Raw genomic sequence first — 25,395 nt, 5'->3', positions numbered from 1 at the left:
GCGAGCATGCGAGAGATTAAAACGAAAAACTTCTCTCCGCACTCGTCCTCCGCCTCCTTTTTTCCTCCCTGAAAGAACGTCGTGCATTTAACCGAGAATGCCGGGGCTCCCTGCGGCGGGTTCAATGGGTGCCCCTCTACCAACGCCCTTCGCCGCAAGCGAAAGGGGAAGGTGCATACAGGTCGACACGTATGTGTGTGTGCGTACTGCGTATAAATTTATGTATACTATGTATGAATTTCGGTAAACCTTGTCGCTCTCATTTACTTGTTGCTCCTCGCTCCGAGGAAGAGAACGGTTTCTTAATCACAGCCATATACTCATGGACCGTAACTTCCGTGTGTCAGACTATACGTAAATGGAAGATCTGAATTTCACACCTCGTCACATTTCCTACTTTAAATAGCTGTTTAATCGCTTCTATAGTTTTATATTAAATGTGTCCCGTTTGCGCGCGCTCTTTCGAAAGCATCACTATTACGATCTTCGATTTTTAATACCGAATATTGATAATTTTTTAAATAAAATTTCATTAAAACTATGCATTCCTAATTTTAGAAATACTGTGTTTATCTGTTTACATTATATAGAAAATTCTTACTGATTTAATTATGCATTAATAGATTGACATAAATTATATAAACAAAATTAAATTATAGATACGTCTTGACAGTCAAAAAATTATTTAAGTAGATACTTTAATGATTTATGTTGAATCTGCTTAGAAATCTTAGAATGTCAAGTATTAATATTTTTTTTTTTTCCTTTGACGATTGATGTATATCAGTGCTAGTTTTTTCTTCTTTAGCAGCAATTTATACTCTTATAAATAAATTTCAGTTAAATTATACAATTAAGCTAAGGAGAAGAATTTTCGTGAGAATATTTCTTCAATCTCGAAAATAGTGCGAAACATTATCGGGATTTAAATATTTTAGTCTTTGAACTAGTTCCTTATCGATCTTAATGTTCTTCATGGATTCTAACATGCCGAATCCTCCGCTAAAGTTTTATGGCGGGTCATTAACGAGAATTTTAATAAAATATTCTCCATCGTTCATTTTTCATAGAAGAATGAATGAATTCTGGTTGTGACTCTATTAGTTTTGTCCATTTCTTAATTACTCATGTGTGAAGCAAAGAGCGATGACAATGCAAATAGCTTTTTTATTTTTGAAAAGTGTATTAAAAAACAAAAGTTTAGTTGGGAGATTATTATAAAGAAATGATATAAACATTCGCTTCTATCATTTGATTATTTGACGAATGAAATGGAATTATCATTTATATAAACGAACACATAACAGAGAGCATATTAATGTATTCGAATTGCCTTAAAAATTAACTCGTTATACTATTGTTGAATTTTTGCTATTCATTTAATCCTAAATAAGTATACTTAAATTAACACGTGGTGCACTCAACGCGTTCTACGACATTTCGAACGTGATCCCGATCGCGGCACTCTCGATATATCCTCAAAACTGATACCGACCTTGAAGACAGCCCAGCAGAACGATCCCGAGGACGAGCGAAAGTTGACGACGCATTCTTCCGCTAATATCTTCTCGCTTAATATCACGATGTTGCCGATGCGGCGACTTCACGAAACGTTATCCTCACGCAGGCGGGAGGAATCCTTGGGCTTCAACGGATGATTATTTTATTGTCGAGGCCCCCTCGTCACCGAGGTCGTACGAGAGTAGAGCAGAGCGAAGGAGAAAACGGAAGAAGAGAAGAAAAAGAAGAAGAAGAGAGACCGGCGAGAAGGAGACTCGAGGAAAGAGCGTGCGAGGAGTCCGCGAGGAGGCCAGGAGAGGAGGAAGTGAGACCTCTTCGACCTCTATCGTCCTTCGAGGTCCACGAACGACTGAGGCGCACGAAGCGACGTCGGGCTGGCTATAGCCTCCCCTTCCTACTTTCACGTGGCGTGCTCCCGTTTCCAGTGGAGGCGCGGAATGGAGAGCCTCTCCATGGGCCATTTACCATTACCATCATCGTCGACGATGACCGTCAAAAGGAGAGGAAGGCTGTGCCGCCCGAGACAGCGAGAGGTGGGAAAGAAGCGTGTACCCCACCGTCCTCCTCTTTCCTTGGTCGCTTCTGAAGGTAAAACTCGTCGTCGAATGCGTCGGGAAGCGCCGGGGAAGCGACGTTTCTAGGCCAGCTCTTCCTCCGCCACCGTCAGACGTCCTTCTTCTGCTCCTTCCGTCGTTCTTCCTCCGCTGCTTCTTCCTTGACCAATTTCCCCGGTAGCTCGCGTCATCGTCTGCGAGAGGGTCTCGTCCCACTGGCCGCACGGTTGCTTGGAGGTCAAGGATACTTGGCCATGCAATTCTGACACGGATCGCACGGATGATAACGACGATTCGAGGTACGGAGAACGAGATGTAAGGGTGAGAATCGGCGACCGTGTTGGTCCTCTTTCGCAAGAGGATAATATATCCGGTGCCCAGTATACAATTTTCCTGAGAAGGCTAGAAAAAGAATGAGCTTGCGAGGTGAGATTTCCATCGCTGATCGCGTACAATATGTATGTATTATACATATAGAACACACATAATACGCGTATTATCGGGATAGGCTCCGTTCGACTTTTAGCATTTCAAGTTCAATTTAGACGCGTCACACTAGGATATTAGGACTGATAAGAAACGGCGGCGCGAGCGCTTCCGAGAAAGCCGCCGATAATAAAAGCCGAGTAGGTCGAGCGAAACCCGAGATTGAATAAACGTGTAGGGGACGTGAAACCACCGAGAAGGCCACCGATTAATTAAAAGTATATTTTTGCATCTTCGGGGACGAGGAAAGAAAAGATGATGAGCGACGTGACCCGCGCGCGCGCGCGATTGGTGGCTATACTTTCTAATTGAAGTGTCGTAAGAAATCGAGGGGATGTTCTTGCTAACGATAGCGACATTAGTCTCCTTTCCTACTTACGATTCTAAGCGGTTGTTTCACGCGCGTGACGAATCTCCGCCGCGGATCTGACACCGCAGCTGCGCGATTGACATGTGGTTTTGTCTTTTTGCGGTCTCTTTCCCGGGAGAAATTCCGGAAGGAATTAAAGCAAAAGTAGTCTGTTTTTGTGCACAGTAGCTAGAAATTTAATAATGCGTTATTAAAACATCTTCGGAGATTTAGAGAGAACAGTATTAGAAGAGAAGTCGCGCGAAAATAAAAACAACTTCAATTCTTATCCCTTATTTGCACGTAATCAAAATCATTTTATTCAATTTAACATATTTTCTATAAAAAAAAAAAAAAAAAAAAAAAAAATACATACATCAGAGCCGGTAATAATTAATTAATCGTACAATATATAAAATAGCTTTCGAAAGCTTTTTGAAGTGATCGAATGACGAAGCGCAACGAGAGATTGCGTACGCGATTCGACGAAATCGCTTTCGTTGCGCTCATTAGGATGGCCTAATACGGTCAAAGGAGGGCTAAAAACGCGCTTGTCAGTATCCTTGAAAGTGTGGCAGTGACCCGCGGGAAGAAGTTTCGCGTGCAGCAGCTGCAACCGAAACATCCCGCAGTGTCCGCGAGGCCCGCGAGCGATCGTTTATCAACATCGGCTGTCAGCGCTAGTGAATCGCGAGACGCTCGCCCGTACACATACGCACGCGTCTCTCTCTTTCTCGCGTGTTCTCTAGTCTTTACCATTAAGCCATTAACCTACTTGTGCCTTTAACATCGATACTCGGTCTAAGATTAACCGGCGGATTCATACGACCGATTTTCCGCGCTTTGTTCGGTTGTAAAATCGAGAACGCGAATCAGCAGCAGTAGCAGCGAATACCTCGTTCGTCATTGTCGAATCGAAGATTGTCGATCCGACGATTCGTTTCGATAACGATTCGCGTTGTTAGGTTCGGAGCATCAGGTTGGACGTGCGGAACGACTGCTTTTCAATTATAAATCCGCTCCTTTGTTCCTTTGGACACGCGACGATGGTATCTCACGGCGGGCGATTCACGTTTCTCCGGCAAAAACTCCCGCGTGATATCTCCTATCCTTTATCGCGATACAACGAATCGTGTCGAGATTGATGTGATTTTTTTTTTCTTTTTCTTTTTTTTTTTATTTTTTTTTTATTTTTTTTTTTTATTGAACGAGGCGACAAGTGGTTCACGCGCAAATACGTTGATAAGCGTCTTCTAAGCCGTGCGACACGTTCGAGTGACGGATGTACGACGTGAGTCGGCGATACCTTTTGACCGGATTAAATTTGAATGGACTCATTATCTGCCTTAATAAGCGGCACTTCGTGAACACAACCGTGCCGCCTAAGCTTGCCTTTCTCATGCCGAGAAGCCGCTTTACATAGCTAAGTTAGCGTGTGTCTCCTCTCGTCCGCAGCTTTTGTTCACAACCCAATTTTGCGATCAATTGCGATCGACCCTCTTTTGCCGTGGTTCTCATCTCCATCTCTGTGAGAAATGATAACAGCAAGATTTCAAATAATGCTTTATTGTGTTATTATTATTAAATATCTTTTCGCAAAATTTGTCTTTTCTAGTTGAATAAATTTCATTAACTTTAACACGTAAATTGTTTTTACAAAAGTAAAAATAAATATAATATTTGTTAAAATATAAATTAATTCCAAATAAATTGATTCGCAAAAATAACGAAATGGTAGATTGTTTATGCAAAGATACAAAGTAAGCGGAATGAAACATATCAATAATGTTCTCAACTTTTGAAGTGCAAGTGTTACCAGAAACGTCAAACACCACGTTTGAATTAACTGCGTAAACAGTGTAGCTTCGCAGAATCCAATAACCAGTCAGCTCTGAACGCATCCTGCAAATTGTGTACTCTATCAACTAAGAGCAATCTGACCAAAAAAGTGAACTTTTCTTCAACGTCCTCGATATATTCAACTATATAATTTAATAGCGGATATAATTTAATAACGGCGTGAATATCGATCGATAGCGCTGATTTGTATCAAACGAAGGTGTGATTTACTTTATTGGCGCGTACTTGCACTTGCACGAGATATCGTAAATTTATCATCAAGTTGGATTCCGTTGTCGGGAGAAAATCATCGAAAGTTATCTTAATTAGTATGAGAAGAAATCATTTTAATAATCAGGATAAGAGAAGTATCCAATCGCGTTGATGCGTTAATTATACAGTCTCGTTACTCAAGGAAGTCTTAATTAAGAGAGATATAAAGATTCAGTAGAGAGTATTATGCTCCAATAAACGCCATCTTTATAGGTTTCGAATAATGCGAAACACACGGAGAAATGATTGTTTTACATTGTCGATTTTGTCGACTCGATGCATCGGTCAAAAAACTTGGAATCGGATGCTCGGTTATTCTTATTCGTTATGATTCCATTTTTCCTGTGAGTTTCTAATCATGAAACATAATCATAGACTTATGCTTAATACACGGCGCGTAAAGCATTCTGATTGTGCTTTTACGGTGTTTCCTTCATGACTTTACGACGGCGCACGGTCATTAACCGATCTAATTATATGTATACACACGCATATGCACACGCACACTGATAAAACGGCATTTCAGATCAAACGTGTGTGTGTGAACGTATTACTATAGGCGAATTCAATTTGTCCAGAAGGTTGAAAAATAAAATATTGTCGCGTTACCCCAATCCAGAATATGTTGTACCGTTAGATTAGATTGTCGTTAAATGATATTAGTCTCCTGAGTAGTTAAGCGAAATTCCAAAACAGATGTGAGAATACGCACGTTTTAGCGATACATTCCGGGTGATCCAGTTTCTTGAAGAAGTAATTTAGGAGAGTCGAATTTATTTTCTGGTTAGGTTCGATAAGAGTGACAAAGCCAATAAGCTTATTAACATTTCGACAAAGATTAAAAAGAATTAGAGGAAGGATTAGAGTTTGGCGAATCATTTATAGCACCAGATTTATTACTTTATGAACCGGTTTCATCAACTATTTAACTGTTTCGCGATCTCTTTATGTCTTTCTTTCATTCTGTTTTCAAAAAGAGACGAAGAACTAAAATAATTTAGCGCAAAAAAATATCAATTGATCGAAACGATGATATTAAGAGAAATTCTTCGTGTCCTGGTATATACATAAATTAAAGTCGGATAAAAGTTTTTTAAATTTTGCCTGCGCACCATCCGGTTTTGTCGTCCGTTTTCTCTTGTTCTGTTGTTCGTACTTCTCGAAAAAATGTGTTTTTTTTTTTTTTTTTTTTTCTTAAAAAACGAGAAAACGAAAGGCTTGCTGCGGACATCGGACGGAGGCTATTCTCTTTGCGAGATAAGACAAGTAATACAGAACGACAGAAAAAGAATTATGGTATCGTGATTATCTCTGCGAATTTCCATTTAAATAAACATTTCGCTCATGTTAAAAGTCCACATGATATTCTGATGTTGAAATATTATTATGTACCATGTACACTCGTAAACCATGTACTTGGAAAGCACATCGCTGCTTTGATTTAAAAATTGAAACCAAGTCTCTTCGCAAGATAATTCTGGATTAGATAGTTGCAAGATTCTTTCTAGTATGAGTCCGCGAGAAATCGATACGAATGAAATTTACAGAAGATGCAAGAATTCTAAAGCGAAAGCACGAAGCCCATTCCTGATGCTGTATTTGTACCGCACATTTCCTGTAATCTATTTCTCGTGAAAGAAGCATAGAGTTTGCCACTCTAGTATTATTAGTCATAATATATCGAAGCGTATTTTCTTTAACAAATAAAACATTAATGCCTCAAAATAACTTAACGCCACTATTCCACCTGTCATTTTATACAATAATCCATATTTGTTATATTACAATGTTTTATCTTTATTCTGTTTAATTTTTATTCAGATAGCTTAGCGAAAATGATAGATTTTTTTTAGGGAAAATATATAAATTTAATTTTAAATAAATTGTGTAAAAAGTGAAAAGATAGAGAGAGAGAGAGAGAGAGAGAGAGAGAGAGAGAGAGAGAGAGAGAGAGAGAGAAGATTTAATTTAAGACCTTTTTCTTGATTTAAAAATTTTTGAAAATATTATTCGTCAAGTAAAAGAGTCTGATTGACGTCGGCAAAACCGGATTATCCGGTGTGACGAACGGACTTTTTATTTGCGAAAAAGACTGCTTCGTGTACACAGTGACCAGTCATGCGACTCTCCGTCTTATTGACATAATTATCGTTTCTCACGGAAATACCGCGAACGATACGAAATTTCCTTTCGCATCGAAAACGATTTCAGTAGGATAATTACGGACACGCGGACACGTGTGCGGACGGTGTGACACTTGTGCAATGCGCATCCGTAATTTGGATCGCACGTAAGACCAATCGGCGATGATACCACGCCAGTTAAAAAACACGACCGCGTACACCTTGGTATGTAAAACCGCAAGACATGCGATCTGAAATGAAGGCTGGATGTCGGGAATAAATGTGAGAACCACCAAGTGAACTTTCGAGACCTAATGACCACCCTGATGGCTGATATTCGACCATCAACATTAAACTATCTAAATTGGATATGTTGTCGCGCGTTATATAAGTCGATTTTGACACTAGTACTGGTCGTCAGTTCAACGCAGCAAAATTGGTTACGGTGATCGTAAACAGCTCAATGATACAGAAGATCTTTAATAGACGCGTCTTCGACACTGCTGTTACAACTCTAGTTTGCGGTTTTCTCGTACATAGCATTTGCGTAACGGACTCAACCGCCGTTTTCTGCGCGATAATCACGCTTAATCTTAACGCGCGATGATATTACGTCTGGTTAGCCGTGGCGCGACAAATGCAATCTGCGCGTCTTTTCCGTTTCACCGCAAGACGAGCGAGATGCTCTGCATGTCGCTTCAATTTAGTCAACTTATTACACCAATCCAACTTAATCCGTCGCAATCAGATCTGCGGAGATAGCGTCAAACAAACTGTGCATGCGTGTTGCCAAACGTGTTTTTATACGACGCCGGTATCCGAGTATACGAGTCGTTCGGCAAACTCGAGAGTCACTTGATGTGTTTACTCTTCGTGTTTTTCCTCAAGATCTTGTGCGAAATTTCGCGCACGCACAGCGCGAGTTGTCAAAAATTCCACTTGCTCGCGCATCGTCACACTTGGTCGTCGCGTCGCGCCGCGCGTTATTATCGTATCCTCTTGACCACCCACTCGCTGCATCAGCGGATGCAGAATGACACTTGGACACGCGGATTAAATTGCGCTCAATTTGCTTAAGACATACGGTCGTTTCAAATCTTGTTTACGACTTACGTCTGTGTACCGCGTTTAAAATCAAATCCTTCGCACGTTCGCCTGTCGTGCAGTATACACGATAAAAATACCTGTAAATATATAAAATGTAAAACGCGTATAGTATAAAGACTTGACACGAATCTTTCGAAACGCTTCATCTCTTTTCCAGCGAAAAAGATAATCGCTAAATGTTTTCATGTGGCCAAAGTTTTTACCAGAAGCGTGGATCGATGAAACGATAATACCGCAGGAATATCACACTCTATACCTGTGTATGCGGCTGCGTATATAATTTGCATGTTTTACCGAGCGCTCGCCTGCGGCTTTGAAGCCGCTCTCACCGTGTGCCTGATCTACTTAATACATTATTTTCCTCCGTATTATCATTTTTATTTGGCTCGATACTATCGATCGATGTAGACCATTATTTTCGGATATCACTTTTTCGCATTACTCTGCCGAAGATGAGACTTATTTGTATCTAGATATTACATACTTTTATCGAGGATATATACTTTATAGGAAATTGAACCAAAACACACACTTTAAGACTCGAGTGGAACAAGTTATTTATTCAGATATTGATTTTTTTTTTCCCACAACGCAAATTGATTTTTTTCATATTATTTTTGAAAAGAAGAGAGAGATTTTCCATTTAATTTTCTTGAAGACGAGAAGATTTATTTTAACGTAGAATGCCAGAACAAGTTATTTATTCAGGTATTGAATTTTTTGTTTCCCCACAACGCAAATTGATTTTTTTCATATTATTTTTGAAAAGAAGAGAGAGATTTTCCATTTAATTTTCTTGAAGACGAGAAGATTTATTTTAACGTAGAATGCCAGAACAAGTTATTTATTCAGGTATTGAATTTTTTGTTCCCCCACAACGCAAATTGATTTTTTTCATATTATTTTTGAAAAGAAGAGAGAGATTTTCCACCTAATTTTCTTGAAGACGAGAAGATTTATTTTAACATAGAATGCCAGAACAAGTATTTATTCAGGTATTGAATTTTTTGTTCCCCCACAACGCAAATTGATTTTTTTCATATTATTTTTGAAAAGAAGAGATAGATTTTCCACCTAATTTTCTTGAAGACGAGAAGATTTATTTTAACATAGAATGCCAGAACAAGTATTTATTCAGGTATTGAATTTTTTTGTTCCCCCACAACGCAAATTGATTTTTTTCATATTATTTTTGAAAAGAAGAGATAGATTTTCCACCTAATTTTCTTGAAGACGAGAAAGATTTATTTTAACGTAGAATGCCAGGCACACATTGAGATTGTGTAAATCTTAACGTAGGAATTTGTGAAAACGGCGCATATGGCTTAAATTAGCGACGACACCGACGCGAATGTGCACAGTCACCAGTCTTACAATCGTGCACATCGACGAGTGCAAGACGATCGTAGCTCTCGCTGTGCACACAAGTCAGCAAGGCTACCGAGACTTTTACACCTAGTCTGCCGAGAACTCGGTCGCCACTTCGACGCTTTCGGCAAACGCGAGAGAGGAGAGCGCACTTTGTACGTGTATCGGGCATCCCTTTTTTTCCTAATCATTAACCCAGTCTCCTTTGCCGGACACGAGCGAAAAACGAGATTGCATTCAATTGCTCTTGAGCGAGATCAATTTACGACTTTGTTCCATGTATCTAATCGAGAGAGTACCGCGTTTGAGCTCGAGAGATTCTACTATACACAGATTTTTATTAAGATTTATTGTTTTGTATTTTGCAATATAAATAATTCGAGAATTCCATTTTTCTTTAATATCATAAATAGAAGAACTTGCAGTTGATTGAAAGATTTTTTATTTGTTAATCTTTATAACGATATAAGTAGTACGAAAAATATTTATTTAATGAAAATTTGGTTGAAAATATCATTGTCATCGATAATAATGCTAAATAGTCACATCTTTTTGTTTATTAATTACAATTACTATTATTATTATTATTATTATTAGAAACAATACATTATCGTAAAATAAATTATTGTAAACTATCTGAATACAAAACTACGATTGCAGTTTTTGCTCGTTCGATTCGCGGTAGAAATAATATTTGCCAACGGCGGATAAACTAGATGTTGGAGAGTTGAATCCATCAATATATATATATATATATATATATATATATATATATATATATATATATATATATATACAGACATCTCACACACCGGCGACATCTCGAGATTACATTTCCATTTCTTCAATCTTTGCCTCGTTACTTGATTGGTAAAATAAATAAGATCAGAGAATGATGTGTAAATATTTATCAAGATCATATCTATATATTATTTAGAATCCATCATACAAAATTATCAAATTCTTTCTTATTTTGCATTAATGCATTAAATTGCGTACATAAAAATAATATAATTGACAATTTCGTGCATTAAGAAACTTAAGCAAACGTAGTAGAAGAATTACAAAGAAATAGAAACATAAGTTGAGAGAACAAGTTAAAATCCAGATTTCTTTTCGAAATAATTTCGTGTTTCGCGTGCCGTTTTAACAAATTCCCTAGGAAATTTTATCACGTTTCTCCACTTGTCGCTCCATCTGCAGTTCCCTCAACGGCGTTCCTGCTACATGCGTTGTCGTTCCGGGTGCGAAGATCACGGTTTTATCGGAGGCTGCGTGCGGTGCGCGAGAACGGCTTCCCGCGAAAATGTGGTAAGCTTAATTTTCCGACCGAACGGACCTCGCGATCGGCCGGCGATCAGCTGATCGGCCGGCGAGTCCGGCTTGTTTACAAACACCGTAGCGCACCTAACCTCCAATCTTTTGACACATAACCTGTCATCATTTTGACGTGACATGCCGTGTAACCGAGGCTGCCTGTAATGTCAGCAAGAGCATTAACGCGAACGTTTAGTCGAAATCTTCCGACTCAACATAGACTTTAATCGCCCATTTTTTTCTCTTCTTTACAGATGCACTCCACGGGCAATGGCACGATGGTCAACGGTGCTATCCGGGGTGTTTTTGGCTCTCTCCATGGTCCTCTCCCTGGGGAAGCTGTTGATGCTCGCCGCAGGGACTGGAAGCAATGGGGAACTCACGGAGGCGGACCAATGGCTCGCCGAGATCGGCCTCGCCAAATATCGTCCGCTCTTTAGGAACAAAGGTAAGTACCGTAATGTAATCAAAGATTCTTGATGACGTAGGATACTGCGATGGTATCTCGATTATCGAGAGGCTTACAGCTCTACTTGCTTTACTAGGCATATTGTCAAAAAGAGATTGTAAATTCACATAAAAGACATAAATTACAATTAATTACCATATTTTTCACGCGCGAATAAAAATATTTAAATAGTTACAGAAAGAATGTAACTGGAAAAATACAAATTAATGAAAGTTTATTTATTAGGCTTTGCACGAATTAATTATATATTTCGTCTAAAATAAAAAATTCCTGATATAGAAGTTTTTTTAAGCTTAAAATAGGTGCGAGTTAATATGTATACTGTAGTAATTTCTACTTGGGTGTGTTTGTGTGTGTGTGTGTGTGTGTGTGTGTGTGGGTGTGGTTGTGTGTTATGTCCTGAAATAGAACGTATGTTATTTCCGGATCGCGATGAGTTGCGCAAAAATTTGCTTTAAAGCTCTCGTGTAATGCAAACATTGCGTAGGTCGATCATGTTTATATTGTTGAAGGATATATGCACGAATATATGCTTGACACAGATTATGTACCTATATTAGAGCGCAACAATTTTTTTTTTCTCAATAACTGATTCTGTGTCGCGTAATTTGCTATTCATTGGTCACCATTATACATCATGATGCAATCATTTTAGTCTGGCATTCAGTTTGAATAATTTACTCTAACACGCGAATTTCTGCAAAATTTTATAAATTATTACTGTAAGGCCTTACACGCATACGCAATAAAATTAATTAATAAATCTTAAGCATTTCCACGTAGAATTTGCGTAGTAATATAAGATGCACGAAGAGATTGCATTATGCATTATTATGGTACATCATGCAATTCACGTTGAAGGATTCGCGCAAAATTCTAATAATATAGCACATACATGCATATTATCCGCACGCACATTATTATATAGTACGGTGTTATCTTCATTAAATATCTGACAGTAAGCCCGCTATAAAATTTCTTAAAAAAATGTTTTTTAAAGAAGACGTGATCCGTACAATGTGAAGTACAAAAAATTAATATCAAAACTATTGTGATTAGAGAAAAGGTCTCATATAAAAGTTACAAACTTTGAGCGTGACATATTTCATAGATATAAGAATATTGTTTTTAGATTCTCTTTATTGAACATTTTTATTGCTAATTATATATTCGCAATAACGAGATGACTAATTGTCAAAAGAATTGTAGTTAATCATATTATTTTTACGAATTGATGTAAATTGAATTAACTACGCGAAAGAAAATATAAATGATAACAGACATTTATTATCATGGTTGGAATGATGGCGTGATTATCGGAAATTTTGTGTGTGATGTGATGATTTATTGTTTGGCACAAAGTCAATTCACTCTGCGGACAGTATTCCGGATACTATCGATTACCCGTAAATTTGATCTGCCTTTACAATGAGCCATAGCTGCTTCTCTCAAAGGAGATTCGATATGTAGTATAGAACTCCGTAATATAGATATCCGAGGGAGATGAGAGACTCTAAAATGAAAATTTTCAACTTGTACATTCAAAGAGCAATCCTATGACATTTTCCGAGTCGCTCGGTTCGATGCATTAAAATTCACAAGTTTACGTGTGTAGGAAAAAAAATTATGCATACAAATAATTTGAAACATGAAAAACTCGCGTACTCTCGAATTTATTGCGAATATTATCATATTTGTTGACACAAAGTGCAACAATTGTCACAAAATGTCGCGGAAAAATTTATTTGTTAGAATCTCTGAAAACTTTAGGTTCGCTCGAGAAAAAAACGTCGACGCTGTAAACTCGTTTGCTAAAAAGAGACGGAAATCTGTTATAGCTGCAACGAAATCTCCGCTCGCGTTCTCGATATATAGTAAGAGTTATTCTTTCCTGCGAGAAATTGCTCGTCGGAAAGATCTGATTATATTGCCAAAGTTATATTGTTCGCGAGTGGCTGTTAGGCGAGGAAGAAACGCATTCGCGATTCATTAATCTCGCACGAAGTTCGGGGGCTACATCTTGCCAGCTTCGAGATTAATCACTACGCATCAGCGACGATATACGGATCATTGTTGAGACGGTCGTTTTTCCACGCGGCTTCCACGCTCTATCTTTCGAGTCCGGAAGGAACGCGCTGATAAAGCGATAAATCAACAGCATTGCCCGATCCTTTATCGTTTCGGCTGCCAAGAATATCAGCACTTTCTCTCTCTTTCTCTTTTCTCTCTCTCTCTCTCTTTCTATCTCTCTCGTAGTTTGAACTTTACAATGTATATATGTATACATATATATACCTCGTTATCGGCGGTTTACGAATAAGGGACACGTTCATTCAACCGCGACGTTTTCAATACTGTTCCATTTTGGCGTTGAGTCGGCACGTGATTTCTTTCGCCATTTCACATTTGTCATAAAATTATTGTCGAGTAAAGGACGCGAAAATCGTCCTTGATTCTTCATCGCACTAATTTTTGGCTAGGAAATAACGATGAGTTGCCGCGTAATCGAGCGAATTAGGCTCAGCGCACAACGGAGAAAATATTAGAAACATTAGGAGGATTAAATATTAAATATTAAGAAGAGCAATTTGGAATGGATTAACGCATCATAAATTAAGAATTGGAAATATTAATTCATTCCATTCTCTTATTGTTTAAAGTAAAATAATTCTATAAATTGTTGCTGTGTGGGTTAATATTCAACATTTATTCCATTATAACATTTTTAGTATTTTCTGCGCTGAACTTTAATCTCGCATGATAATTGAGGAAAAAAATAAAATTTACGATCTTGGAATTGTACTTGTATTTGCACTCAATACTCAAGAAATATTGTTTTAGCATAGAGCGGAAAGGAAACAATGCCTTAACATATCGACATAATCGCTCGTAATTTAGTGCAAGTTATTACTATCGAGAAACGTTGCGCTAACATACCGTCCACTAACCGATAAACGCTATTCGCCTAATGGCGTGTGGTTCTTTCTCTCGATAACCGATAATGGATGTTGCGCCAAATTAATCGACGCGATACTGTCGTCGATGAACGTGAAAAATATACGTTGGCGTTAAATTTCTACTATTAATGTAACGCGCCAATAGACATATCGCCTATAGTTTGTCTCGCAATTAAGTTATAGTCGTTCTTGACATGAGCATATAGACACGGTTAAACGGCAAAAAGTTATCGATAACAAAAGGTTTAACTAAGTATATGCGGGTGGTTTGTTGGCGTCTCTTCGTATACGAAGGCTATAACCTTCGACAAACATTTCTCAAGTATTGTTATCAAAGCGCTTCCTTACTTGGCGTTCTCGAGTTTAGCGCCTAAAGTGGAAATACACTTTAGACGTTAGCTCTTTCGCCGTTCGCGGCGTTTTTCATGGCGAAAGAAATCTCTCTATAGAGCACCGAAAGTTGTTTTAAGTTCTGGTTAGCGAATGGCGGAATGACGATGAAGCCTTGAAAATGAATAATTAATGATACACGCGACATTCGGATCCGCATCGATCCACAGCCGAGAGTGGATGTCGTCGGACATGCACGACTATTCATTTCGACCACCTTCCGCAATCGATGCGGGAAGATATGTTTACAGGTTCCTCGCGCGCGTTCGTTCAAGTGGATAGCTCGATTTGCGATCCTTGGGAAGGAGAAAATTTGAGAAAATTTGAGAAAAAATTCAATCGACTTTTCAAAGTTAATTGCTATAGTAATTTAATCATCCGTATTACAATTTGAGGTAAAAGTCAAAAATTGCAAATGATGACATTAATTTGACAAGAAAAATAACTAATTGTATATAGTCTTACGAAAAAACTGAAAATTGCCTTTTTTAACCTTGCTATTAAATAATTTTTCGATTAAGCTTAGGTAATTAGCTCGAACATCGAGACGACGGCCGTATTGCATTAATTACATCAAGACAGACATTTGTATGCCATTTATGTACATCAGACATTTATTATTTGCATCATTCGACGATGAGGAATTGTTCTATTCTTTTATGGTGACTAGATAATTTCGATACTTGATGAGGAACAGCTTGTAATTATCGGAAAAAAATAGAAGCGCAATTTTTAGCAGTGAACTACTCCGAAACCAATATTGCAATGCGCTCGGGCAATGTTCCTTTAGGCTGCTCCTACACTATAGTGCGACATCAGAACCATATGTTTTTATCGACCTCAAGCGAAATTACGGTCTCCGTCGTTTTCCGGAAGCGAAATGTCAGTGGAATTGCGTCTCCCGGATTCGTCGAAGCACGAGCATACTGCAATCAGGTTATTTCAAAATCCCGATATTGAAATGAAAATTGTCGAAAAGTTTGATCACGAGAGAAAATTTCAAGAGGTTTGAGAAGAAAAATAAAAATAAAGAAAAAGATTATCAGAATATCCTGGATTTTTATATCGTGTTTATTTATTGTCAATTATGATAATTTAATATTTTAAAATATTATTATCAAGTTTCTAATATATATATATATATCTGTGAGAAAATATATTTTTTTTCTTGAGATAGATATATATATATATATTTAGTAATAATTTTATAAAAATGGCAAGCCTTTTTCTCCTATTTAAACGTATTTTATTTCTCTGTGATATTCTTTAAGTCAATTTTAAAAATCGGAACGAGTTAAGTCAATCGAATATAATTTATATTGGCAAAGATAAGATTTCTGCTATGTAAGAAGCTTTCATCTTTTTGAATTTTATTCGGGATGATCTCCTTCACCTATTTCTACATATACTCTTCTTGGCAAAGGAAATCGAATTTTTTTATTATATAGACATTTGCTATATCACGTATATCCCTACACCATCTTAAACTTTGATTCTCCCTATTTCATACAATTACAAGTTGGCAGTCGAGATTCAGTGAGATCCTCGTCGTTTTACTTAGTGGGAGTCTCCTTTTTGTTTTCCGCAAGAAGCAAAATGCATCTCCGTACCTGGCATTAAAGTTCTCTCTCGTGAAGTATCTTATCGTGCGATACAAAAGAAATTGACGTCATTTCTCGAGAGTATCGAGGTTAATAGCGTAATAAGCATAATTAGACGTAGCTTTCAAGTAATTAACATTAAGTTTTCAAGGTTAAAGTTCTACTTCGTTTTTGTCTGTCTTGTACACCGCGAAAATTTCTAAAGAAATAACAGTTCCCGCACCACCAAGTGCAAGGAATAATTTGTAGTTTGAAAATTGTATCTCGTCGATGAAAAGCATCCCTTTAAATAAGAATTGAAAAAAGATCGACGTGCGCACATTTTTATTGACTTTATTTCGTCCAAATAGATTCATCCACGGTTCTTTCGCCGAGATGTTATTGAAATATCCCTGCGAGATGAGAATAGGACTCGTGTGACGTACATTCCGCTTGGCAATGCTCCCCAACAGTTGTTCGATTTTCGCAAATGTCGATTCCAACCCAGTCACGTGTTTAACAATGCTCTCGCACCATCCGGCGTGTTCTCGTTGAATTTAGTAGATTTTTTTCGTGACTTTTACGTGACTCTCGCGTCTCTTTATATCGCCGATTTTGCGAAATGCGTTGTTTATTACGGCAAAATATGTATGGTAATAAACGAAATCGTATTTTTGACGATAAGAAATAATGTATAATATCATGTTTTACGATTGATTAATATATTTTATAACCATTAAAAAGATGTTGTCACGATAAATATTTCTTTATTTGAAATATGAGAAAATATTCCATGAGATAATCGACTAGACTTTTCCAGCACGTTTGACAAGTCATTCTGCACCAAGGTTATGCAGTGTTTATGTATATTTACTATTGCGTACAAAGCAATGTATTCATCCTCACCTCATGAAAAATATTTCAATGCATCCTGTACTAGGATTTTCCTCTTTTCCAAAATTTCGCTCTTTCTTTTTTTTTTTTTTTTTTTTTTTTTTCCCTTTTTAACCGACCATCGATTTTCCGGACACTACAGCGCGCGTTACAGCCAGAATACGTATACACGCATCGGGCGCGCTTTACAATCGGGAACACGTTGCGGTACGGGGGGTTGGGTGCGGGTCGCGGGGGTGGCGTGGCCATGGTGTGGCGACGCCTCGAAGACGGGAGCACGGCCGCGCTCAAAAGGCGACATGAGTAGGTCGACGGCGTGATACCCCCGTCGGAGGGTAACGAGAGATAGAGAGTAAGAGAGAAAGAGAGAGAGAGAGAGAGAGAGAGAGAGACAAAAGGTTGGCGTGGTCCTTTCGCGCTTGCTCGTGGTGGGGTCGGCGCGGCGCGGAGGGTTGGCTCCGGCCGCGTAATCGCATCGCACGCAGTGGCCTGGCGTGAGTCCGCGCGAGCGCGTCGTATCGAGAACGGAGTCGTGTTCTTATCATTTTGTCGGATTACTTTATTTTTCAAAGGATCGGATCTTGAATATTATCTCAAGATTTGACGCGTCGCGCCTGTCGCGGCTCCCTCTTCTATCTCGCATCTTTTTCTCCTCTTCGTCGGCCTCCCTCTCTCTCTCTCTCTCTCTCTCCTTTACGCGTTTACGCACGCGGGGCATTATGCTCGCGGCCGACGAGCGCGTCCGCGATAGAAACGGCGTCCTTGTCAACGGTGAGGCTGCGAGCGAGTCCCAAACAGCTGGTCGCGCGGAAAGCCTTTGACACGCAGGCGGTCAACCCGATCCTTAACACGATACCACCACTACTACCATCAGCGGAATCCAGTCGATCCAGTAGAAGCGTGCCGTGTTTTCGGAAGGTGCATCCTCGTCCCCCCACTTTTCCCCTTTCCCGCTTTCAGAGCCTCGCACCTTGCTCCGACCTAAATCCCGTCGTAGATCTCGTCGTTCTCGCCCGCTTCCCTTCCTCGCGAGAACTATTCTCGAGTCATATAAACTCGCTAGCGATCGAAGCCTGCCGATCGTAATCTCGTAAGTGCTAGTCTTCTCGGCGTGATAAGATCTCTTTTTATTCCCCTGTCTTTTCCCTCCATTTCTCCGGAATCGTTCTTCTCTTTTTTCGCGCTGTCGGAGCTCTCGAGTAAGTACTTGAAGTCAAACTCGAGAGTTGTCAGTAAAAAGAGATGGAAGCCGCCGTCGGTTTAAACCGTAAGTTTACCACTGCGCCCGCTACATCCGTTCGTATCAAACAGCGGACGCGAATTTCTTTACGGCACAAGATGTACCCTTGTATACAAGCTATAACGATATCGAACCTAAAATTGCTAAATTTGCATATCTCACTTGTTAAACATCATCGGAGCTTAATCTCGTAGAAGACACGCCGCTTTTCGTTTAGGAATCGCATAATCATTTTAGTAAATCACCTCAGTTTGCACTTTTGTAATGATTCTTGCTGAAGAACAAAATCTGCTTTATTCCCTCATTCATTTTTATTTAATTTATGAGATTATTTAGTCGATTTATATCTCATAACCTTTCATAGTACGAAATTAAGATATCGATAAAAAAGATATTATATATGAAAAATTTACCATGCATAAATTTACTTTGATCGATTCTTTACTTTTTCCGACAAAATATGAGAGCGAATATTTTTTACTCTTTCGAATGTATAAAAAGATGATATTTTCGTTTTCTTAAGATTTTTTAAAGAAGGAACCGCACGGATTTTAACTATACATTATAAATCTAATAAATCTAACTTTAAGATTCGTGAATTTGACATTGTGCAAAAAGCACTTATAGTTTTTTTCAGTATAAAATTAATATAAAATTAATTAAATTAAATAAATTATTATAAATAATAAATTAATATAAAATTAATAATTAATATGTGAGTTAAATAAAAACGCGCCCTATATAGAAGACAATTTAATCTTAAAGTCATAAATATTATCTTATATCGAACAAACTTTTTTATAATGTGTAAACTTTTTTATAGACCGTTTCGCGAAAATTGTATACTGGCTGTATAGAAAAATTCATGAAAATAAATATTCCATTTCTAAAAGAGTTTTATGTTCCAAGATCGGTATGGCGCCAATTAAGGGAACACGCCCTTAATTCGCGTGTTTCTTTAATTCGCATTGTACCGATCTTGGAGCATAAAATTCAGCACTTTTCAACTGAAGGAGGAGCGTGTATAAAATCCCATTACAAGGAGATGGTTAATTCATTTCCGTTTCCGACGGAATGTAGAGCGCATTCGGGTCACGACGAAAGTTCCCGGACTGCAGAATAATGCAATCGGTGGTGGTTTCTCTTCGCCAAAGTTTTCGCAAATTTGAATTTCCTCGTGCTAGAGATTTGATACCGATGATCGAACGGCACCGATGGCGGATCTACGCACGACTGAATTCAAAACTTTATTATAGGAAGAGGGACAGAGAGATTACGAAAAGGTGGAAGAAAGAAATTCGTTTTCCGGATTCCGAAGGACTCGCGTCTTCGTCGTCCAACTTGGAAGTCCATTTCTTTTATAAGACAAATATATGTTAGAGAAAGAAAAATATTGTTCCACGCGTTGTTTGCTGGCCAATGTTTTCGTTTCGGAGTAATCTTGATTTTATCTAACAATAAGCGAATGCAGTCGAAATGATTCACTATTCTTCTACTTAATCCTCGATTATTCGACAATAAAATTCTGTTTCTCTCTTTCTTTTCTCTTTTTCTTTTCTCTCTTTTTCTTCATTCATGTCAGAATTTCGAATTACTGTTTTCCTAGATTTTTCTATGACTTACAATACTAACTGATCGTGATCCTAGAATTATGTTTTCGTATACGCAAGAATGTCATCCGATAGTACACAATTCTCGTGTGATTATTGTAAAATTGATGCTACAATAACATGAATGTTAACAATTTTAATTGCTCGGGTAATTCTACTAATGAAATAATGCGGAGTGAAAATTTAACCCAAACATATACATGTCTGGTGCACGGTAGCGATAATTGTCGTTGAATTTAGTACGCCTTCGCAGTCGCTATTATTTGTTGGAACTGGGAACACATGCGATTAATTACAATGATAATTATTGTTATTTTTGAGATGTAAATTAGTGTTAAAAATAGAAGCGGTATATATTCATTACAATTGCGGCTACACGTCATTGTGTAGGCTAACACATCCTCCGTCATCTTTCTCATTGTCGGTACTCTAATTTATGCGGCAGCATCCTCATTGTGATGTATGCGCTTACATTATACGTGGGTAACGAGCCGAAAGGAAGCTTTCGCGAGCAAGAGGCTTCGTTCGATATAGATTAACGCTTTGCAAATGAACGTACAAGATCGATTCTCCGAAACTCGGCATTGCGGCGAAAAACATATAATTCGCTCTCTTTCTCTCTCTCTCTCTCTCTCTCTCTCGTGCCTCGCATCGCGTTATTATCTTGCTATCGTGTTTCTGTAACCAGAATTTCTGAACCATTCCAGAAGAACGGAAATTATTTCAAGACGAAACATTTGCGCGCCGTAAGGGGATTATTTTTCTCCCATCGAAACGCAAGATCAAACATTTTGCTCGAGAGAACTTTTTCAAGCAATTACTTATGCGATCGCGCATCCGAGATAAGGTCGGGATATAGTCCAAGTACTAATCGGGACTACGTGACGGCAAATTCGAATTAAGGGATAAGGGATAATACGTTGCCTCACGCGAGATCGATTTTCCAAGGCTTGTTATTACACGCGAGTAACATGTGCGAATGAAGGGAAAAGTATCGATCGTCCCCTAGGTGACCTCAACCTTCATACTTACCGTGCCGGAAAGCTTTTTCTTTAGGCTACATAAAGAATTTCTGACAATATATATCGGTCCGCAATCTTAATCACCGCAAAAAGGCACGACGCAAAAGCATTAGAGCGAGACATTATTCTACGTCACATACATTCTAACGTATAAGCAAATTTAACGCGGGAAAATTTATTACGATAAATAGAAAAGAAGGCAAACTTGTATAGAAAAAAAATAATAATTATGGTTATCGATTTTAATTGTTAGATATACAAATGCACACGCATAGGAGATAATCGTCTTCTCGAGCAGCACAAATATTATTTATTTCTCGATTCAGAAAGATTTTGTATATTTTGTAAATTATATTAAAAACAAAATTATTTATTTTTTATTTTTAATAACAAAAAAGAATATTTGTAAAATTATTTATTCGCGGTGGGTGGAGAAAATTCGTCGTTTTTTTCACGCGTTAGACGGGATCGAGATTCCGTGTACGATTGTCGATATTACGGATAACCGGCCACGCGAGACCCTCGTAAATCCTCCGGATCGAAGATTATTTTCGACGAACGCAATCACGAATCGCACGTAGAAATCGTTGGTGGCCGAATTTTCCCGGAACATCTCGACGAAATGGTACGGAAAGGCGAGTGCGAGATACTGCTTAAGCGGTTGGAAACCATTCTAAGCTAAGCTTGATTACACAGTACGGAGAATCGCAAATTAAATCCGTTCCGTGAGTGTTCGTGTGTGATTTAATGCCGCATCCTTCCTTACCGCCAAATATCCTCCAGACGCACGAGTCTGTTAATTACCTCGGCACGATAGTTGGAAAGTGCTATCAGTATGAAATGGCGCAACAAACTTTCAACCATCAGACGCGGTGATATCCCGTGGTTAGGTTCAACATCTGGGTGCAAGACGCCTGATGGTCTAACGGTAACACCAATATCGCCAGGTTGTTCTGGATGATCTAAAAGTGAATGGTTATATCACCGAAATTGCCCCGACACGCGCAACCTAGAGAATATTCATTTATCCTCTGAAACTCTACGAGCTTTCTCTCTCTCTCTCTCTCTCCTTTTTTTTGCGCTTATGAATAAAGAACCGGATTCGTGCAAACAAACCGGAAGATAATCAGTACAGTACGGATTACTGCGCACAAAATGCACACAAGTGCATAGAAATTATGTGGGTTATGCAACTTGCGGAAGTAGGTTTATCCGCTTTCCGATTCGACTTTGAGATAAATGCAGCCGTGGATTTTCAAGTGAACGAAACTGTCTTCAACGCATTGAAATGGAATATGCCGATCTCGATGCGAATCTCTCTCGGAATCGACTTTTCGCTTGTATTCACTTTTCTCTTTCTTTCTAAGATATGTGTGTATATATATATATATTGGATCTTGAATATTGGAATATTTTGATCGACGAGAGAAAACTCTTGACGTTTCCTTTTTAAAAAGGATTATTAAATTGTATCGTAAAATGTTATTTCGCTCCTTTACGTTATCTTTACGCTAGACATGTTGGAACATTAACGTTATCTATTCCCGAGGGACGAGCGAGTTTTTTTTCCCCTCGGACGCATAACTCACCGTCGCGGTAAAAAAGGCTTGTTTCTCGTTCCAATGTCCACAGAAACACGCAAGCACACGATTACACACCTGGGAATAAAACGCGACTAATTGAATGTGTGTCGCGTAGAGCGAAACTCTGCATTGTGCTCCGCATAATTGCATAACTCGGGAGTATCGCGCCTACGATAGAAGTTCCAATTAGGCGGAGTAGCCGCGCAATGGTACTTTTGTTCGTTAGCGATTCGACAGGGTCGCATAATAATGAGTCGCAAGGCGCGTCACTAAACGATCGTCTTGCAAAATCTTGGCACATTTAAATAGCACGCGTCGCGAGGCAATTCTTTTATACGTTTCTATACGCGACGTCTGTGAATTCGGATTATGCGCTTTTCGAAGCTCGTATAGCTCGATCCTGCGGAAATCAAGTCTGGAAAAACACCAATGCGTTTTTCTCTCTTTATCACAGAAACGATATTTATAAACGCCTGTCAAATACCAACGTGAATACCCGGAACGAAATAAAAACGTGATGCGCGCCTATTTTTCTTGTTCACCACGCTACTAGGGTGATATAAATATTAATGAAAGAGATGGAAAGCCCTGTGTACTCGCGGGCAACGCGTGCATACAGGAAACGTATATATACATATATAGCTACGTACACTCGGCGCTTTTTTAATTTTATGATTCAGGGAGGGGTTGTGACGGATAATTTATTGCTTTATTACATTTTATGTACACGGTGCATTGCCCCGTAAAATAAAGTGATGTCAACGGCGACGAGATAAGATAGTTACGCGCATCGCTTGAATTGAATAAATTTATTCAACAACGTCGGCGAATTAAATACACTGTTAACACACGCTGATGTCAGTAGATATCGCGACAGCGGGATCTTAAAGCACGAGGAATATTTCACTTTGGCGCGAATCGATTTCGCGAGAAAATGAGCTTTCGTAATCTGCCCGTCGCGATCGCGCGTGATGGACAAAAGTTGGAGCGCGCGGGAAACGCGCGATCGATCTGCCCTATCTTGGCGCACACGGAAACCCGAGCCCCTCTCATGCATAACCATGAGCAATATGTGACATACATACGTACATATATATATATATATATATATATATATATATATATATATATATATATATGTACATATAACGCCCCGGTTTTCCTCTCCCGTCGCTCCGCCAAAGGATCGTTAGCGCAAAGTGCCGACCTACCTAACGTCGGAAGAATCAAGAGTTTGCCCCCACGTGGCCTCTCCCTTTATTCGAGAGTTATTAAGATTAATAATTATTAACATTCTTTTCCGCGCTCGTCCGTGAAAAATACGAGAGAGGCCCTTGTCGATTGAAAAGTGTGAGCGAGATGCGGTTGAGCGGAGAGCTTGGCGAAAAATATGAAGGAAACATGGTTGAATCTTCGCGACGCTTATTTGACGCGTAGTATATTTTCCCTAGCTTTTTCCATTCAATTGTTAAGTCTCCTCTTATCACGTTCCCTTTGACAACTTGTCGGATCATCGAAATTGGAACAACGGAACCGTACTTTTAATAAGGCGCGCATGCTTCTCTTATTATTCTGTTATATATGTAATCGAAGTCTTTCAACGACGCGGATTACAGTCTTATTATGCCATCTGATAAAGCAGATTACGAATTTTAGCGTAGTCAACAGGCAATTTGTTACGAATAAAGATTAACGCTTGAAATATCACGTTGTTTAAAAGAAAAAGAACCGATCAATGCTCGAAATCGCGCGATCATATTCCCCGTAAGAAATATAAAATCTTCAGCTTTACAACCGATACTGTCGGACTGCTTTTATAGCCTGCTACAGTTTTACGAGGGAAATTCACTTACATCTCGGTAACGAGTATCTGAATAATTCGAAATTTCGTCATTTTGCCTCGAGAAAACAAAAGGAGTTTCAAGGAGTTTTTGCAATATTTTTACATCTATGAACGAATTACGCCGTATTAAACGTTTAACGTGCCGTTCGACATTGTAGTTACAATCTTATACATATTATATTGTAGATACTTGTAAGTGTTTCAAGGATCAGTATTTATTGCCAACAGACATTGACGTGGCAGCTCGAAAGCTTTATGTCACCTTTAAACTTACTTTTCACAAGTCGCTAACTCTACGAAATTGCATTTATAATTACATTTTTCTCTAGGAATTTTAATTATACGAAAGAACGACGTGCACGCGTTACGCATTTTTCAAATCGCGTTTGATTAATCTTGACAATCCGCTTGTAGCAATTAAATTTAACGCCAGCACATGTAACGCCATATTAATATCACCTACACAGCTATTACGACGATCTGATGTATACCTTGTATGATTAAACATGCGCTGGATCGTATTGTACAAATATCGGAAATCGATAAAATCCCATTTTTCAAATGGAATATACGTACCGCTATATATTATCATAAAACATCCATCATCTTGTCAGAATCGATAAAATGTGTATTAAATATAGCGATGGTAAACGCTCAGAAATTCGATTCAGTCTCGAAGAGAAACGCTCGAAGAAAGTATACGTCTTATGTGTGCACATAATATATATATATATATATATATATATATATATATATATATATATATATATATATATATATATATACATATATTATATATACGTTGTATATATACAGAGAAAATTTTATATTAAAAATTACTATGATATGTAGTGACTGTGGACCATTAGG

At 38.5% G+C, this 25,395-nt stretch overlaps 2 protein-coding genes across 7 annotated transcripts in view; one reads left to right on the top strand and one right to left on the bottom strand.

The window, feature by feature from the left end:
• Window positions 1–22,709, bottom strand: part of LOC140670080 (serine protease inhibitor dipetalogastin) — a 50,247-nt gene extending 27,538 nt beyond the window's left edge. The window contains exons 1-2 of one of the 3 annotated variants that reach the window (XM_072900546.1): window positions 2,941–4,047; window positions 1,496–2,477 (exon numbers count right to left, since the gene is read on the bottom strand). In XM_072900546.1, coding sequence (XP_072756647.1) covers window positions 1,496–1,550 — 55 coding nt within the window. In that variant the 5' untranslated portion in view covers window positions 1,551–2,477; window positions 2,941–4,047. Of the gene's footprint in view, window positions 1–1,495; window positions 4,048–22,688 lie in introns of those variants that run through there. The other 2 variants (XM_072900548.1, XM_072900544.1) reach the window with 2 other exon arrangements.
• LOC140670071 (apoptosis-resistant E3 ubiquitin protein ligase 1) overlaps window positions 1–25,395 on the top strand; it is a 66,650-nt gene that overhangs the window by 28,323 nt on the left and 12,932 nt on the right. For 2 of the 4 annotated variants that reach the window (XM_072900526.1, XM_072900525.1), the window contains exon 1: window positions 17,701–18,494. In XM_072900526.1, the coding sequence (XP_072756627.1) occupies window positions 18,470–18,494 (25 nt within the window). In that variant the 5' untranslated portion in view covers window positions 17,701–18,469. Of the gene's footprint in view, window positions 1–10,778; window positions 10,932–11,191; window positions 11,386–17,700; window positions 18,495–25,395 lie in introns of those variants that run through there. The other 2 variants (XM_072900523.1, XM_072900524.1) reach the window with 2 other exon arrangements.

The sequence above is a fragment of the Anoplolepis gracilipes genome, chromosome 10 (genome assembly GCF_047496725.1).
Source record: "Anoplolepis gracilipes chromosome 10, ASM4749672v1, whole genome shotgun sequence".
NCBI lineage: Eukaryota > Metazoa > Arthropoda > Insecta > Hymenoptera > Formicidae > Anoplolepis > Anoplolepis gracilipes.
The sequence above is the reverse complement of the archived record's forward strand: the minus strand, read 5'-3'. Positions and strand labels throughout refer to the sequence as shown.